Source organism: Cervus elaphus, chromosome 27, assembly GCF_910594005.1.
Source record: "Cervus elaphus chromosome 27, mCerEla1.1, whole genome shotgun sequence".
NCBI classification, from domain to species: domain Eukaryota; kingdom Metazoa; phylum Chordata; class Mammalia; order Artiodactyla; family Cervidae; genus Cervus; species Cervus elaphus.
Genome location: NC_057841.1, coordinates 53,058,275 through 53,075,332, shown reverse-complemented (window position 1 = coordinate 53,075,332; position 17,058 = coordinate 53,058,275). Strand labels below are relative to the sequence as shown.

General features: G+C 45.1%; 2 protein-coding genes across 4 annotated transcripts in view; one reads left to right on the top strand and one right to left on the bottom strand.

Annotated features, from left to right (window-relative positions):
* Window positions 1-5,119, bottom strand: part of SMAD4 (SMAD family member 4) — a 53,033-nt gene extending 47,914 nt beyond the window's left edge. Inside the window, exon 1 of one of the 3 annotated variants that reach the window (XR_006338110.1) lies at window positions 4,703-5,119. The gene's annotated coding sequence lies outside the window, so the exon portion shown is untranslated. Of the gene's footprint in view, window positions 1-4,391; window positions 4,565-4,702 lie in introns of those variants that run through there. The other 2 variants (XM_043888748.1, XM_043888749.1) reach the window with 2 other exon arrangements.
* On the top strand, window positions 4,297-11,283 carry LOC122684752 (collagen alpha-1(I) chain-like). Its single transcript, XM_043889062.1, has 3 exons — window positions 4,297-4,371; window positions 4,473-5,148; window positions 11,258-11,283. The coding sequence occupies exons 1-3, from the start codon at window positions 4,297-4,299 to the stop codon at window positions 11,266-11,268; spliced, it is 762 nt and encodes a 253-aa protein (XP_043744997.1). The 3' UTR covers window positions 11,269-11,283.
* Window positions 11,284-17,058: the final 5,775 nt, after the last annotated feature.

The window sequence follows — 17,058 nt, the reverse complement described above, 5'->3', positions numbered from 1 at the left end:
CTTTTAAAATATATATATATATATAGAGAGAGAGAGAGAGATATAGATATAGATTCCAATGCCTCCTCCACTCCATTCTCATCCTGAATCTGTGTTTGGGGGATGGGATGTGCAGAAGGGACAAAGAATATTCTGTTTAATTTTTTTTTTAATAGCTCGTCCAGATGCAACTACTGGTAAACCAGCACTTGTGAACTACTTCAGGTAATGTAAATGGAGAACTGATCATGCTCTCCTGGAAGATCTCTGAAGAACTGCTAATGGGGCTTTCCTGATGGTCCAGTGGTTAAGTAAGAATCGGCCTTGCATTGCAGGGAACACTCGTGTGATCCCTGATCCAGGAAGATCCCACATGCTGCAGGGCAACTAAGCCCATGTACCACTGCTACCGAAGCCCACGCCTAAAGCCTGAGCTCAGCCACAAGAGGAGCCCCCGCCACAAGAAGCCTTTGCACTACAACCAGACAGAGAAAGCCTGCACCCCTCCTGCGCTTCTCAGGAACCAATGAAGCGACCAGTTAATTGTTGCCTACAAAATGCGATGGTTTCCAAGCAGATCAACCCCCCTATGAAGACCAAATTCCCACTGGGAGTTTAGATGCAAAGTTCAGCACCTAACCCAAGTCATCAGTCTTCAAAAGGAGCCCAAGTAAGCATTTTAGAATATGTTAAAATATCAACTTCCTATTTAGGATAGCAATGATAAACCAACTTCTCAGCAGGGGAAATACAGCTTCCTAAAACTTGCTACCAGACAACTCAAATGAATTGAAAAATGAAGAAAGGTTCAAACAGCAGACAGACAGAGGGACAGACTTGGAAGCAAAAGAAATATGGCAATACCTTCAAGGAACTATGTGAATGTGTATGTCACTGTATTAAAGAATGTAAAGCTGACACAGTGAAACAGTTAAAAATTTTTAAAAAAGAAGCCAGAGGACCCTAATAGCTCAATCATTTTTGGAACTCTGATCTGGCTGCACCCCAAGCCAACTGAGTCACAATTTCTGGAAGTGCGATCCAGCCATGAGTATTTTGCAAAACTCCCCAAGAGATTTCAAAACACAACCAAGGTTGAGAATCACTGCCTTAAACCTTGAGAGTAAAACAACAACAACAACAACAAAAAGATGAACCTCGCGCAGTAACAAGTTTTCCAAAATGCAAACAATTCTCATTTAAAATGTAAATAATGAAGTATAGACTTTAAATTTAAAGGTATTTAGAATTATCACCAACTTTAAATTAACATGTAAAAACAGACTCTTTACAGTATGTAGTAGCTATCTGACCTATGATATAATTCGCAGTAGTAAATAATCAAAACTTGAATTATAAGATTCTGATGATCTACCATCTCAGTTCTACATAGGTAAGTGCTACCCTAGTTTTTATCCACTCTCACGGTTAAAACAAATTTTCCTGGATGCCAAGTACACCACGTAATAGTGTCAAGGTGACACAATCTAAAATACTTTGTTCCTGAGAAGCTGGAATTTAGCCACATTTCCTATCACCAAAATTACACATTTTAGGATGAGGGGGAAAAAATCCAAAAATTCTAAATATGACTCATTACTAAGCATATGTTTTGGCATATTATCTATGCTAACAGTACTGAAAGTTGCTCAAATAAATAATATCTAGACATATTTGTCAACTGCTTGAATTTCTCTTTTCTTTTTTGATTTTTTAAAAATTTCTCTTTTTAAAACAGTTAAATCTTCATCAACTGTGGAACAAAAAATCCAAAATTTAATAATTTAACAAAATGGTATTAAATTCTGGGTTAGGTTTATCTAACTCCTTTAATTTTGGCGTAGAAAACAATGAAATCAATCGAAACCATTTCCATCAGATTAGTTTTACACATAATAGTCACTTTTAATCATCACTGAAGCAAAACAAAAATTTCTGCCTAAGTACACAATCCTGTAGGATACAAAAATAAACGAAATCCAAACACATACAAAGAACACTGAAATGACTAACATGTTCACTGAATGAAAAAAACTGGGAGGAAAAAAGAAAGCATAAGCTATAGGGGCACACAACAGAACTAAGTTTACACATAAGAAAACTAATATATGTTCTCACCAAAATGGACAAAATTTTAGATGAGACTAAATATGCATTTCACATATAATGAGGCAGATCCTGTAGGGTTAACTGCCCTAGTAGAGGCCTCAGCAATTCACAACGCAATTAGAATAGTGTCTAATGATGTTACTATAACACCAGCTCAATCAGAAAAAAACAACTTCCAAGCCAGAGAGCTGGAGTGTGACTGGACAGCATAAATTAGTTTAACACTTGGGGGGTGGGGGGTGGAGGGGAGGATCTGAAGGGGAATGCAGAAAAATAAACTCACACGCAAGTGGTGAAACAGCTCAACTAAAATGTGGCTTAAGAAAGTGAAGTACAGGTTTTTATAAGCAAATAAGACTTGCTGCTTCCCAGTATAAGCAGAATTGCTTCGAACAGCAAAGCCATCTAAAAAGGTCAATGATGCATATAAAACTTGTTTCAAAAAACTTCACAGTGACTTTCTCAGCACAGGTTTTCATGAAATCTGAAACCGAAATGCTGTTTTTTCTAAGCTTAAGATATACAACTAAGGAACGTAACTAAACAAAGAAGTTTCTACATAGGCACTTAATTAAAAAATTAAGATGCAATACCTCTTTAAAGTAAGTTCCCCCAAAAACCTGGAAAGCAAAGAAAAAGCCACTTCTATTAACAGACTCACAAAATGTTATATCAATTTTCTCTAGAAAAGGTTTTATTTTTAATTCCAACAACTTAAACCTACATAATTCATCACCACCCTTAGACCTAAATGGACTCCAAATTTTAAAGGCCTGGCCTACCTGTATTATATTTGTACTGTAATAAACCCATTTAAGAAAGTAAAACCGTAACATTAAGGAAGAAACATTAATTTTTAAAAAATCATACTTTAAGATGATAATGATATCAATCATTTACAACTTGAAATGTCAAATACTAATCATATCAGAGCTTTCCAAAAGAGAAAATAAATCCTTTAGCAGAAAAAGAAAACCTGCACACTAGCACTCGCCAAGCTGAAATAAATTTGGCCTAAGTACAACATAGCAAAGACAACGTATGAAAACTGCAATAAAAATTACTGAAATGCAATGGACTAAATCTAGTAAAGTTTGTAAACGTATTTATTTCTGTATTTTCTATTAGGACTAAATAGTTTCTACCAGAAAAAAAAGTACTGAACCTACTTTTTTTTTTTTTTTTTTTTGCCTGTATAAATTTATTTTTACTTCACTTTTCCTTGTGATATTCCTTATGTTAAAATACAAATTGTTCAGGACAACTCTGAGAGGTCTCCATAGGAACCTAAGGCATAAGAAAATTAGTTCACCCTGGCTAACAATTCCCCATGCAACTCTAGTGCTTTGTATTAATAGTTTACTGTGTGCATGCTCAACCGCTCGGTTGTCTTCTGTGACCCTATGGACTGTAGCCCACAAGGCTCCTCTGCCCAGGGATTCTCCAGGCAAGAATACTGGAGTGGGCTGCCATTTCCTTCTCCAATGAACCTACTTTTTAAACACCCTGAGACTGAAAGGATGCTAAGTCTTGCAAATGTCAAAGACTGTTAAAATCTGCCAAGACAGCTTTTAGAAAGTCAATTCAGACTAATTAAAATGACTCCCCATTATATTCATCATTCCTAAATAAACTGGCAGTTTCACATTTAACTACAGCCCAAACACTAAAGGCATCAAGAAACTAAATTCAAAATAAACTATTTGGAAACAGGCAAATATACTTATTTTCAAAAATTTTACTATGGTTTTCAAGGGGGAAATATTAATAATCATCAATTTTCAGTAGTTTTTTTTTTTTTTTTTAACCTCTCTATATTGCCCTCCCCCCCAAAGAAAAATCTTTCAAGTTAACGAAACACACCCACTTCTTCGAAAATCTCAAATTCAGCTTGAGAAATCACAAGAGCAGTTTGGGGCTTGAGATGGAGCCACCGCCCTACGCACACTACACCGATTTCACGCTCAATACTTGCAGTTGGAGCAATAAAATAAGTTAGCTCTTTTCATTAAGAGTGCGGGGCGCGGGGGGTGGAGGCGGGCTGGTCAGTTAGGTGCTAACAATGTTTCCAGCACACCGCCACCACCCACGGTACTCAAAAAAGTAAAGTCAACAAGCCAAAGCCAGAAACACGAACTGGAGTGACACAACCAGGAAGAGAAAATAAGGGACAAAGAGAAAAAAGAAAACAACTACTCGAGAAAAGAAATGAAGAGAGACCATTCACAACTTTCATTCAGACCGAAGGCAGCCCGCTCCCCGCCGGGGCCGACACGCTCCGCCGTGAGGAACGGGGGAACTACCTCAGAACAACAAAGAAGCGGCGACGGCCGCGGTAGCACGCCCAGCGCGGGCTCCACTCGGTTCCGCCGCGGACCCCGCAGGCAGCTCGGGGCCGCAGGACCGACGCCGGAGCCCGAGGAACGCGAGGCGCCGCGGCCCGGCCCGGCCCGTCAGGAGGCAGCGCCGGTTCTCCGGGCCGGGCCCGCCGGCTTCCCGCGCGCGCTCCCCGCCGCCGCCGCCGCGGCCGGGAGCCCGCCCCGGGGCGGGGAAGCCGCGGGCGGGGGCGCGCGAGCCCGGCCCGGGAGAAGGGGAGGGGGACATGGCGCGTTACCTGGGCCCGGGCGACGGCGAGGGGCTTCCGCTCTCCCGCCGCGGCTCGTCCCTCCGCCCGGCGGGCCCCGGCGCTCTCCTCGCCCCCCGCCCCGAGGCGTCCGGGCCAGTCCGCCCGCTCCTCCGCGCCGCGCCGCTGCCCGCGCGGGCCGGGCCGCCTCCGAGCTCCCGGGCCGCCCCGCGGCAGGGCCGGGGCAGGGGGGTGCCCCTCTCACTGGGCGCCCGGCTCCCCTCACCCGCTCCCGCCCCCTGGGCGGCCGCGGAGCCGAGGGGAGGGCGGGAAGGGGGCCTCCGGAGGACAGCGGACGGCTACGAACGCGGGCTCCGCCACTCGAGCCGCTCCGTTACCGCAGCGGCGGTGGCGGCGGCGACGACGACCAGGGCCGTGTTGTTGCTGCCAACTTGTCGGGAGGACACTGAGCATGCGCGCGCGGAGACCACATCCGGGTAATTTCAGGGTTTGGCCCTTTTCTCCCCCACCCCGCCCCGCGCTGCTTTCCTTTCTCTCGCTGCCCCCGCCCCGCACCCCCCGCCGGAGTGACGGGAGGGTCGCTCTGCGCAGGCGCCCGCGGGCCAGCGCCGGCGGCGGGGAGCTCAGAATCCCGGCCTGGTCCCGGGCCCCCGCCGGGTGCGCTACCCCCAAAGGTCTGGGGAGCGGCTGCTCCGTGGGCGTCCCTTTGCCACAAAGTACCCAAACAGCGCAGGAGAGCTCGGCGTGTTAGTGGGTATCTAGTAAGTTTATAAACAACGATCAGGCGGGCCTCTTTTTTTTTTTTTTTTGAGGACCTGCGTGGCCGCAAAAAAAAATGACACTTTTTAACAGCTTGCTTTGGGGAGAACGTAGCTGTAGCGGGTTATTTGGGAAAGAAACTGGGGTGACCGCACCTTCCCTCTCCGCCAGTCCTGGGTCCCTAGATCCGGAGGTGTTTAAACTCACGAGATGCCTTATTAGGTTGAGCAGGACAGATCATGGAACCGCAGATTTGAGAGCCTGAATAGGTGTTAATAATTCTTGAATGGTTCCTGTTGGAAGAGGTTTAGGTAGAACCTCAGACTTGGAAGGGACTTTCAGGGTCCTACGGCACACCTGTTACGTAGGTTACCTGCTGGGTGAAGGAAAGGTGTAAACTCCACTTTTGACCTTATACTTGGGTTATTTGAAAATTTTACAAGATGAATGCATTTACTCGATGTTTTTAAAGTTTCAGAAAACACATACTATTTCAGTTCAGTTCAGTTCAGTCGCTCAGTCGTGTCCGACTCTTTGCGACCCCATGAATCGCAGCACGCCAGGTCTCCCTGTCCATCACCAACTTCCGGAGTTTACTCAAACTCATGTCCATCGAGTCGGTGATGCCATCCAACCATCTCATCCTCTGTCATCCCCTTCTCCTCCTGCCCCCAATCCCTCCCAGCATCAGGGTCTTTTCCAATGAGTCAACTCTTCGCATGAGGTGGCCAATTGGAGTTTCAGCTTTAGCATCAGTCCGTCCAATGAACACCCAGGACTGATCTCCTTTAGGATGGACTGGTTGGATCTCCTTGCAGTCCAAGGGACTCTTAAGAGTCTTCTCCAAAAAAAAAAAAAAAAAAAAAGAGTCTTCTCCAACACCACAGTTCAAAAGCATCAATTCTTCAGTGCTCAGCTTTCTTCAGAGTCCAACTCTCACATCCATACATGACCGCTGGAAAAACCATAGCCTTGACTAGACGGACCTTTATTGGCAAAGTAATGTCTCTGCTTTTTAATATGCTGTCTAGGTTGGTCATAACTTTCCTTCCAAGGAGTAAGCGTCTTTTAATTTCATGGCTGCAGTCACCATCTGCAGTGATTTTGGAGCCCCAAAAAAATAAAGTCTGATACTGTTTCCACTGTTTCCCCATCTATTTCCCATGAACTGATGGGACCAGATGACATACTATTTACATATATTTTTTTCTCACCAGCCAGGAAATATTTACATATATTTAATGCCACCAAGATTACTATCGGAAGATTCAAAGGTCATTTCTTAAATCTTCTCGCTCAGAATCTGTCTTCTCCCCCAACTAGGTTTTACTCCCAGGGCCCTAACCCTATCCTGCCCTTTCCTTTTCTGCCCAGCAACCTCTACAACTGTCATCTTCAAACTGGCGATCCCTGGGCTTTATGAAGACTTTCCAAGACCAGTTTTAAGGTGTTCATTTCCAGATGCCTCACCAGCATGTGTTCTATGGTCTAAAATTGCTCAGCTTGGGACTTCCCTGGCCATCCAGTGGTTAAGCCTCCAGGACACAGGTTCAATTCCTGGTGAGGGAACTAAGATCCTCCATGCTGCATGCAACCAGAGATTTTTTTTTTTTAATTGCTCAGCTTAAGAAAGAACCTGAAGACACAGCATCCCCTTTCAAAACTGTTCAACTCCCACCATACAAAGCCAAGTGAAAACTCACCCATTACTCAGACACATAGATCCAAGATGTAGAAAACCTCTAGGAGAATTCAGAGGAACATTCAGAAATTGGTGTCCTGCTGAAAAGTGACTCAGAACAAATGGGTTATAAGTTATCTTACAAGTCAGGTGGCTTCCAGTTCTTTGCTATCAACAAAATTGAAGGAAACTTTAACTACGTGACTTGATAACAGATCACCATGTGATTCTTGGCAGTATACTTGGAAGAACTTAGAGAACTGAGTAATGTTGCTAACTCTAAACTTCTTCCATTCCTATCTCTAATAGTTATCTATACACATGCATCTTGTCATCTTTGTCGTACTCTGTTGGAAGCAAATCACCAGTCCCACCCCCATTCAAGGGAAGGAGACCACACCTGTATTCCTGGGGGCCCGATCCTATGGGGCCGCATTAGAGTCTGTCTGTTTACTCATGCAAGGGACAGTTCCTACAAGCTCAACCTCCTCCAAATTTCTTCAGATTCCTTTCAGATCCTGGTTTAAGGGAAACCTGACTTCCCTGGGGCATTGTTTCCCCTTCCCCTCTCAAGTAGTAGGTCCTGTTTTTTCAACCATGAGCCTTCTAGACTGGGCTTGGAGGTGAGGTAAGCGTCCTGCTTACACTTGCACAATGTTTCTAGACCATCCTCTCTCCTCCCTATTCACCTGCAGCTTTAAATCTTGTCTTCCAGTGTCCCTCATCCTTGCTCACATTCCCCCTTATTTTTTCATCATTTGCTCTCATCAGGCCCTCCAACACCATTTCAGTCCTAATCCTAGGCAGTTATTCTATAACATGTATACTCCGATGATCATCCGCCTTCCCTAACCTCTTAGTTCCTTGACTTCTCCGAGGATCTAGTCCTATCCTCACTCTCCCTCTCATTCCCTTGGCATAATCACAGGAGCCTCGTCAAACTTGGCAACTTTCTTGATCATCACAATTTCAAACACCTCACTCTGAACACTACCTCCTGTTTCCGTATTTTCTTGTAGTACTCTTAACTCCAACAGTTCTGCAACGCACTTACCACTCTCTCCTATCCTTAAAAGTGAGTCGCTCAGTCATGACCCACTCTTTGCGACCCCATGGTCTATACAGTCCATGGAATTCTCCAGGCTGGAATACTGGAGCGGGTAGCCGTTCCCTTCTCCAGGGGATCTTCCCAACCCAGGGATCGAACCCAGGTCTCCCATATTGCAGGCAGATTCTTTACCAACTGAGCCAGTCCCATCCTTACCCAACTTAAATTCCTGGCCAGTCATCCCACAGTCACTCTCTTGCACACACTCTCAACCCTCTCCCCTCTTCCACCTTGTCATGCTTACTGGGCAAAACCACAGCCCTGATTCAAGCCCACTCTCCATCTGTTTCATGTCAGCCCCGTGCCTCTGAATGTGGCTAAAGAAGAACACAGTCACTGACCGGCTTCTCTGTGATTTCATCACCGTGAACTGCCTGTGGGCCCTTAGTGCTTGCTGCCCAGGAATCCTCCTTCCCTCCTCTGTTCTTCTAGATGTCAGACCTTCTCTGTCCTCCAACCTGTACCCTCTTCCCTCCCATCCTCACTGATTCACGACCTTGCTTCCTATTCTACTGAGAACGTTGAACCAATGAGACAGAAACTTCCACAACATCTCACTGTCTCATCTACCCATAAACCACATACTAGCCTCTGTAACCTCTTCTCCACCCTCCCTTCCATTATGTAGGTGAATTTTCCATGTTCCGAATTAAAGCTAGTGCCCCTGCTAAAGGCAAGAGACCCTAATATTGTCTTGTTTAATCCAGATTATCAGCATGACTCCGCCAATTGTTCCCCCTCCTCTTTGAGCAGTGTTTCCCTCTCTACTGGCTGATTCCCATAAGCTTATACACAGCTCTTATTTCTCCAGTCCTACAAAATCTATTTGATTCACTTCCACTAGCAGTAACCTTCCCATTTTTCTGCTTCCTTTACAACAAAACTCCTAAGAGTTCCTGTGCTGTCTCTTCTTCTGCTCCCACTCTAGAGCAACAGAACACATACCACATGGTACAATTAATATAAAGATAAAAAGCATGCCAAATATAATGTGTATGTTATGACTGTACACATATGTAATAGAATCATATCAACACAGATGAGATTACATATGTGTGTATTTTATGTCTTGAGCTGAGAGGGTCACCCACACCCCCGTAAGCCCCCTCCATTCATGCTTTCATCCTTATCACTTTATCAAAACTGTTCTTGTTGAGGTCAGCCGTGAACTTCACATTGCCTAAGCTGTGCCCTCTTGCTTTTCCTCCTCATCACTTCATCAGATCCTTCATACCCTGACTTCTTTCTTTTTTGTTGATTCTATCTCTTCTCCCAGACCTCGTAATGGCCCAGGGCTCATTCCTTGGATTTCTTCTGTTTTCTTTACCTACTCATATTTCTCTGGTGATCTAATCAGGTCTCCTGACTTGCAGTACTCTGTAAGATATATGATATCATCATAGAGGATGACAACTCCCGAATTTATATCTTTATCTCCAACTCCTCATCTGAATTCCAGATGATACCAGCAGCCTGCTATGCATCTTCTCTTTCAGATCTCTTCAGCCCAGCAACTTCCCTGTCTCTGTTGGTGACACGTCCATCCTTGAAGTTGCTCAGACCAAAAGCCCTGCAGTCATGCTAGACTTCCCTCTTTCTTATCCATCCCATGTCTAGTCCAGAGTCAGAGTCTCCCTTACCACCTCCACTGGTCCCCTGGTCCATTCCACCATCACCTAACACTAGAGTTAGTATTCTCAAAGCTCTCCCTTCTTTCACGCTTGCCCCTTAGAGTCTATTCTCAGCAGAACAGCCAGAGTGATCCTCCTAAAATATACGTCTGCTTAAATCCCTTCTATGGCTCCTCATTTCATTCAGAGTAAAAGTCTATATCCTTAAAATAGTCTACAGGGTTCTGTGAGATCTACACCACCGCCACACTTCTGATCCTTACCTCTCTGATCTCATCTTCTGTTCCTACTCTCCTGGATGACTCTGGTCTGGCCTTACTGACCTCCTACCTGACCTCAGAAGACACCAGCCAAGCTCACCAAGGTAGGACCTTTGCATTAACTGCCCCCTCTTCTTACCACCCACTTGCCCAGATATCTGTACTGCTAACGCCCTCACCTACTTTAGTCAAATACCATCTTCTCCCTGAGGCCCACCCAGACCTTTTTAAAAGCACCCCCTATTCTGAACCCTCTCTCTAAACCCCAGGTCCCCCTTCCCCTGCTGTCTTCTTATAGCTCTTATCTTCTAACAGACTGTACTGTCTACTTATGTGTTATGCGTACTGCTTATTGTCTGTCATTTCCCCTAGAATGTAGGCTCCACAAGAGCAGAGATTTGTCTGTAGTGTTGACTAGTTTATCCCAAGTGCCTAGAGTTCCTATTGCCATATAGGAGGTGCTCAATAAATATTTGTTGAATGAATGAACAGAATGTTTCATGCTTCTATCCTTACAAGTGTAAACTAGAAATAGAGTTGACTCTGAACCCTATTTTATTCCAGCAAAAATATTTTACACTTTAACAGTTGTTTTTTTTTAATTGGAGGATAATTGCTTTACAAAGTTGGGTTCATTTCTGCCGTAATTTTAATAGTTGATCAAAATTCATAATATGTAATTTTGATAAATTAGATATTCAAAATTGAACCAAAAATAACAAAATTGTATTGGTAATACAATCAAGATAAATGTTTTAAACTTAGGGACTCAAAGCTTTTTTAAATTTTTTATAAGGAAATACAATAGGCTGATCAATAAAAGACTTTGCAGCCTAAAATATCACATTAAAATGTTCAGGGGCAAATGGAATAGAAATACAAGATAAGGAGAAAAAGAATTACGTTAAATTTCTCTTAAAGAATTGCTTGTTCATGTTTTTTTTTAAATGGACGCTAGATGCATCATGGTATTTAGGTTCCCTTGGATACATTTAAAGAATGATGTAACCATCTTATCTTTAAATGGCAATACCTATAACATGTCAGAAATAACAAGCTTTGCCATTATTTAAACTTAAGATGAAACATTTTACATATGACCTTTAAAAATACAAGAAGAAACATAATTTGTCAAATTTCTTTTAGGAGGTAAGTAAGAAATTTTGAAGACCACAGTCCCAGAGGAGCTAAGCTGCCACCTTTCCTGAAACCTCCCTGAATGAAACGTCTCATTTCCCAGATCCATCCTGTCTTGGGCAGGCACAGGCTTGAAAGCTTTCTTCCTCTTTTGTCTTTTTTGATGGCTCCCCCTCCTGTGAAATGGAACTTCCCCAAAGACGCTGATGGTGGGAAAGATTGAAAGCAGGAGAAGGTGGCAACAGAGAACAAGACGGTTGGATGGCATCACCGACTCAACAGACAGGAGTCTGAGCAAGCTCCGGGAGATGGTGAAGAAGAGGGAACCCTGGCATACTGCAATCCACAGGGTAGCAGAGTCAGACCCAACTTAACATCTGAACGGCAGGGTGAGGAGAATCCAGAGCTTTAACCTTTTCATCCCAGAGGTGGAGACAGAGAGCTCTCACCTCTTGCACTGCCCACCTAGGAAGGAATAGGATAATACAGTATTCCTCTGGAAATGGCCTAGTAGTTAACACCTCACAACTCCAGGCAAGAATTAGTACACAGACATTTTAGAGTTAACCCAGCGTTTTGTTTTGTTTTTACAGTTATCCAAGTTGCCTTTGAAAAATCACTTGACATTGATTAACCTGAACACTATCAGTGATTCCCACATTCCTAAAAACACTACAGTAAATCCTGTCCTCTCCTTTGACTTAAAGTATGACTGACGTGCATTTGACTTATCAAGTGATTTGTTCTTTTAGCTTTGTTTTGTCAAGTCTGACTCTTTTGTGATCCCTGGGCTGCAGCCCACTAGGCTCCTCTGTCCTTGGGGGTTTTCCAGGTAAGAATACTAGAGTAGGTTGCCATTTCCTTCTTCGGGGGCTCCTCCCAGCCCAGGGATCGAACCTGTGTCTCCTGCATTGCAGGCAAATTCTTTACCACTGAGCCACCTGTGGTAAGCCCTCTTTTAGCTTTCTAGGTGGCCAAAGCCAGACTCAATGAGGAAGAAAGTAGACAGATGGAGCTGAGGCTCTATCCCCTTCCTTCCTCCATCCCTCCCTCTTTTTTCTTTCCTTACTAAATGGCTGTAATAGCCAGATCCAGCAAGGGCCACAAGAGCATCTGTGGACAGAAGCTGACAGAATCCAGAGTGGAGTGTGGGGGTGGGTGGGGAGGGGAATGTGACTGGAGTGTGAGTCCATAGTCTCTGTTCAAAAGATTAAATTGAAACTTGAAATTCAGAGTGACTAGTATGTATCTTCTTCTTTCTCTCCTTTAAGACTCAGTGATCCTCTAGGATCCCTGGTGTTTGTCCCGGTTGGACACCCTTTCTTTCTGCTCCTAGACTGGCCTGTGAGTTCCCTGAGGACAGAGGTTCTCTTTTCTGGCCCTCAGCAGAATGTCTAACGCTGGGCCATTCATGGAATGTTCGAATGTTTGTTGAGTGAATGCTCGGAGGGGAGAGGTGGGAGCTAAGACTGGGAAGATAGGTTTGGAGCCAGGCTGTGAAGGAAGACACGCTCATGAGTTGAACTCCAGTGGAAGACGGATACGTGTGGGTTTTGTTTACAGTTTTATTGAGGTATAATCTGCATTAGACCATAATCTACATTAACTTTTTTAAGTAGAGAGTGAATTTAGGTAAATGTATACATCGTGCAGTCACCACGATGACCCAGTTAGAACACTTCCCTCACTCCAGAATGTTCCCTTCTACCCCTCTTCAGTCAGTCCTCACCTCCATACTCCAGACCACAGGTAACCACTGACATGCCTCCTGTTGCTAAGGTTTTGGTTTTTCTAGAATTTCATATAAATAAAATCGTATAGTATGCAGCTTTTTGTAACTGGGTTCTTTCACTCAGCATGTTGTTTTTGAGATCCAAAATATCACTGTATGTATCAGTAGCTGGTTCCTTTTGATTGTTGAGTAGTAGTATATTGTGCTGTCGTTGCATAGTTGCTAAGTTGTGTCCGACTCTTTTGCAACCCTGTGGACTATATACCTTGCCAGGCTTCTCTGTCCATGGGATTCTCCAGGCAAGAATACTGGAGTGGGTTGCCATTGCCTTCTCCAGGGGATCTTCCCAACCCAGGGATTGAGCTCACATCTCCTGAATTGGCAGGCGGATTCTTCAAAATGTTAATAATCGGTGAATAGGGATAAAGGCTACATGGAAGTTCTTTGTACTATTCTTGCAAGTTTTCTGTAAGATTAAAGTTTTTTCAGTCACTTGCCCATGTGATAAAGTTCCTTCAGCAGTACCACTGGAGTTTGAACCCTCTGTAGCCTCCAGCCCTCCACACACCATGCTTTGTGGAGCTGCCCAGTGACCCTAATAGCTCTTTGCTGAAGCCAGGCCCCAGCAGGGCCTCCTGACCTGATGCCTCAGGAAGGAGGGGGCCCAGGTGCCTTGGAGCAGTGTTTCTCCAACTTTGAACATGTGCACAAATCCCTTGGAGTCTTGTTACAATGCAGAATCTCCTTCAGTGGATCCAAGGTGGAGCTGGAGCGTCTGTGCTTCTAACAAGTTTCCAGACGAGGCGGATCCTGCTGGTCCCTGGATCAGAGTTCCAAAGGCGAGGCCGTAGACTCTAGGACCCAGAACTCTAGGGCCTAAAATGCAAAATGTATGGGGGAGGGGAGGAATAGAAAGGAACATTTAGGAGACGGTCCACAGTTGTGATTCTATGTACTTTAAATGCTTTTCAGTCAAAAGCTTTCATTTTTCACACATCCTGGCATTCGATAAAGACTCAGAGTGAGCCTACTGGGGCGCCATACTTTAAAGTAAGGAAATAAATGGTGATTAACGTTAACTGAAAGAGTTATGATTTATCCGGTATTTCCTTGTCCTCAGAGACTCCAAATCAGCCTTAAATCTAGACAGTTTTTAGCCCAACAAGTGAACTTGTCATCCAACAGTCTCACTTAGCATCACAGGCACAAGAGAGAACTTTGCAGGCAGGGAGCCTTGTAAATGATGATTTCATCAAAAGCAAAAACAAAACATTTAAAAAACATTTGGCATTTGTGCTGTGGCATCATTTTAGTGACATAAGAATTTTATAATGAGTGTTTGGACAAAGGACTTTCAGCTTTCAGCCCTAAGGGGGGAAGTATCTTACCTTAACATCGCCTACATCTTTTATTATTTTTAAAGCATTTTAGGGGGAGACAACCTTGAGGGAAACAATTGATTTTACCCAGGACCAAAATTACAGTTACTACTTTTTTGGAGCTTTGAGGATAATCAGGTGCCACCTTTTAGGGACGAGGTATCTGAAGGAGAAGGATCTTCCCTATTGCCTCAGTGGTAAAGAATCCGCCTGGCAATTTAGGAGCCATAATGCAGGTTCGATCCCTGGGTCGCGAAGATCCTCTGGAGGAGGGAATGGCAACCCACTCCAATATTCTTGCCTGGGAAATCCCATGGACAGAGGAACCTGGCAGGCTACAGTCCGTGGGGTCGCAAAGAGTCAGACTCAACTGAGCAACTAAAGGACAATTTGAAGGAGAAGAAGGATGCTTTGAGCATTTGAGCAGTATACACCTCACATCTACCTCTCAGGAAGGAGCCCTGAGAAGGATAAGGATACCTGGTTCCAAGACTTAGCCTTTCAGTCCCCTTCTTCCAAGAAAACGTGGCCAGGGACCTCCCTGGCGGTTCAGTGGTTGGGAATCCGCCTGACAATGCAGGGGACATGGGTTCGATCCCTGGTCCAGGAGGATCCTGCTTGCTGTGGGGCAACTGAGCCCATGCACGTAACTGCTCTAGAGCCCGCTGCACCCTAGAACGTGTGCTCTGCAACAAGAGAAGCCACCGCAACGAGGAGCCTTTGGACTGCAACTGAAGCATGGCTCACGCTCTCTGCAACTAGAGAAAAGCCTGCACACAGCAGCGAAGACCCAGGGTAGCCAACAGATAATTAAAATTAAAAAAAAAAAAAAGTGGCCAGCAGAAGCCTCACTCTCTGAGGCTCCCAGAACACGTTGAGCCCGCTGCAAGTTTTCTTTCCCTTTCTCCGGTGGTGGCCGATGCCTCTCTGCTTTTGCTTCTTCCCTTTTCCTTCGCCTGGCTGACTTTCAGTTCCAGGCACAGCTGATAAGCTGCCTCCAGCTGCTGCCTTTGAACTGTCCCTACCCACTTCCTGCCCTCTGATCTCTTCTTGCCTTGGTTACCCAGAGCTGGCTGGAGCCTGGCCTGCAAGGTGACCCCAGTGAGGAAGTGTGGCAGGAGCCAGGGTCTGCTCCTAAGACGTATGAGGGCCACAGCCCTCTCCCAGGCCAAGAGAGCCTCCTCCATCGCTGGAAATGAGAAGGCCCCGGATGTCCCTTGTGGTCGAAGCTGTTTCCTCCCCCTCATCCCTTTTAGGGGAGGCTGATTATCAGGTCAGCTCCTACACGGCTCAACAGTAACCCCTATCCTCTCTAAATAAGACACCCTGGGACTTCCGTGGTGGCCCCATGGTTAAGAATCTGCATGCCAACGCAGGGGACACAGGTTGGATCCCTGAGCTGGAAATATTACATATGCTGCAGGACAACTAAGCTCATGGGCCACAAGTACTGAGCTGGTGCGCCATAGCTGCGGAGGCCCTTACAGCTAGGGCCATGCTCCACAACAGGAGAAGCTACTGCAATGAGATGTCCACAAACCACAACCAGAGAGTAGCCTCATTCACGGCAACCAGAAGAAGCTCACAGGGAGCAACAAGGACCCAGCGCAGCAAAAATAATAAATGAATAAATAAAAGCCCTGGCTCAGAAGCCCCCTCCAGCCTGGATGCCTCCCCCGCAACCGCTGTTCCCCAACACACAGATAATCAGCTTCAAAGGGGAGCTTAGACTTGGTCTGAACTTAACCCGAGACTGCAGTTGTTAGAATTCGCATCTGTACCACCCTCCTAACCGCCGTCCACAAGGCTTCTTGGTAAGGGTTCTTTGCGGAAGTGTTTGACCCAAAGGCCCCAGAAGGCAGGCTCATGCCCTTTCTCCCCTGCAGCCTACCCTCCACCCTCCCTGCTCCCCCAGAGAGCAAATCAGAACCGATTCTTCAGCCAAGGAAAAGGCTACAGTGGGCAATCATGGACCGAGCCCGGGGTTTGCCCTCACTCCCTTCCCCACCTTTCCAACTCTCAGTCATCTAAAGCACCCAGCCCTCTGCCGAGAAATGACTTCATCCCAGCTGATCTCATCAGAAAAACCACAAGCCCCCAGCTCGCACTTGATTCCCTACGGTCTTGTGTGTTTGCATCTGCTTCATTAGGAGACAGTAACATGGTGGTGGGGACTGTGGATGGGCTGTGGCGTCAAAGGGACCTACATTCAAATCCAGCTCCATCGCTGTGTTCCTAGGCAAGTTATGGAAACTTCTCAGCTTTATTTACTTCATCCATAAAAATAGGTACCCTCACACTTCTTTAAAGCTTTTTCCTTGAGAATTAACTGAAAATTCTCTCAACAAAAATTTAGTGTCTACTTTTTGCCAGGCACTGCTCTAGATGCCTTTTAAGAGCTTACATTCTAGAGACAATAAGCCTGTAGCCAAACAAATAATGTAATATTATACAGTGATAACTGTTACTTAAAAAGAAAAAAAAAACCCACAGAGAATGACTAGTTTGGGAGAGAAGATGATATTTTAAATAGGATGATTAGGGAAGGTTGTCTGAAGATATGACATCTGAGCAGAACTGAAGTGTAAAGGAGTGAGCTATGAAAAGTCAGGGGAGAGCAGGTATAAAGATCCTGAAGTAGAAATGAGCTTGGTAAATGCGGCAATAGTAAGATCACAGCAGACAGAACAGAGTCAGGG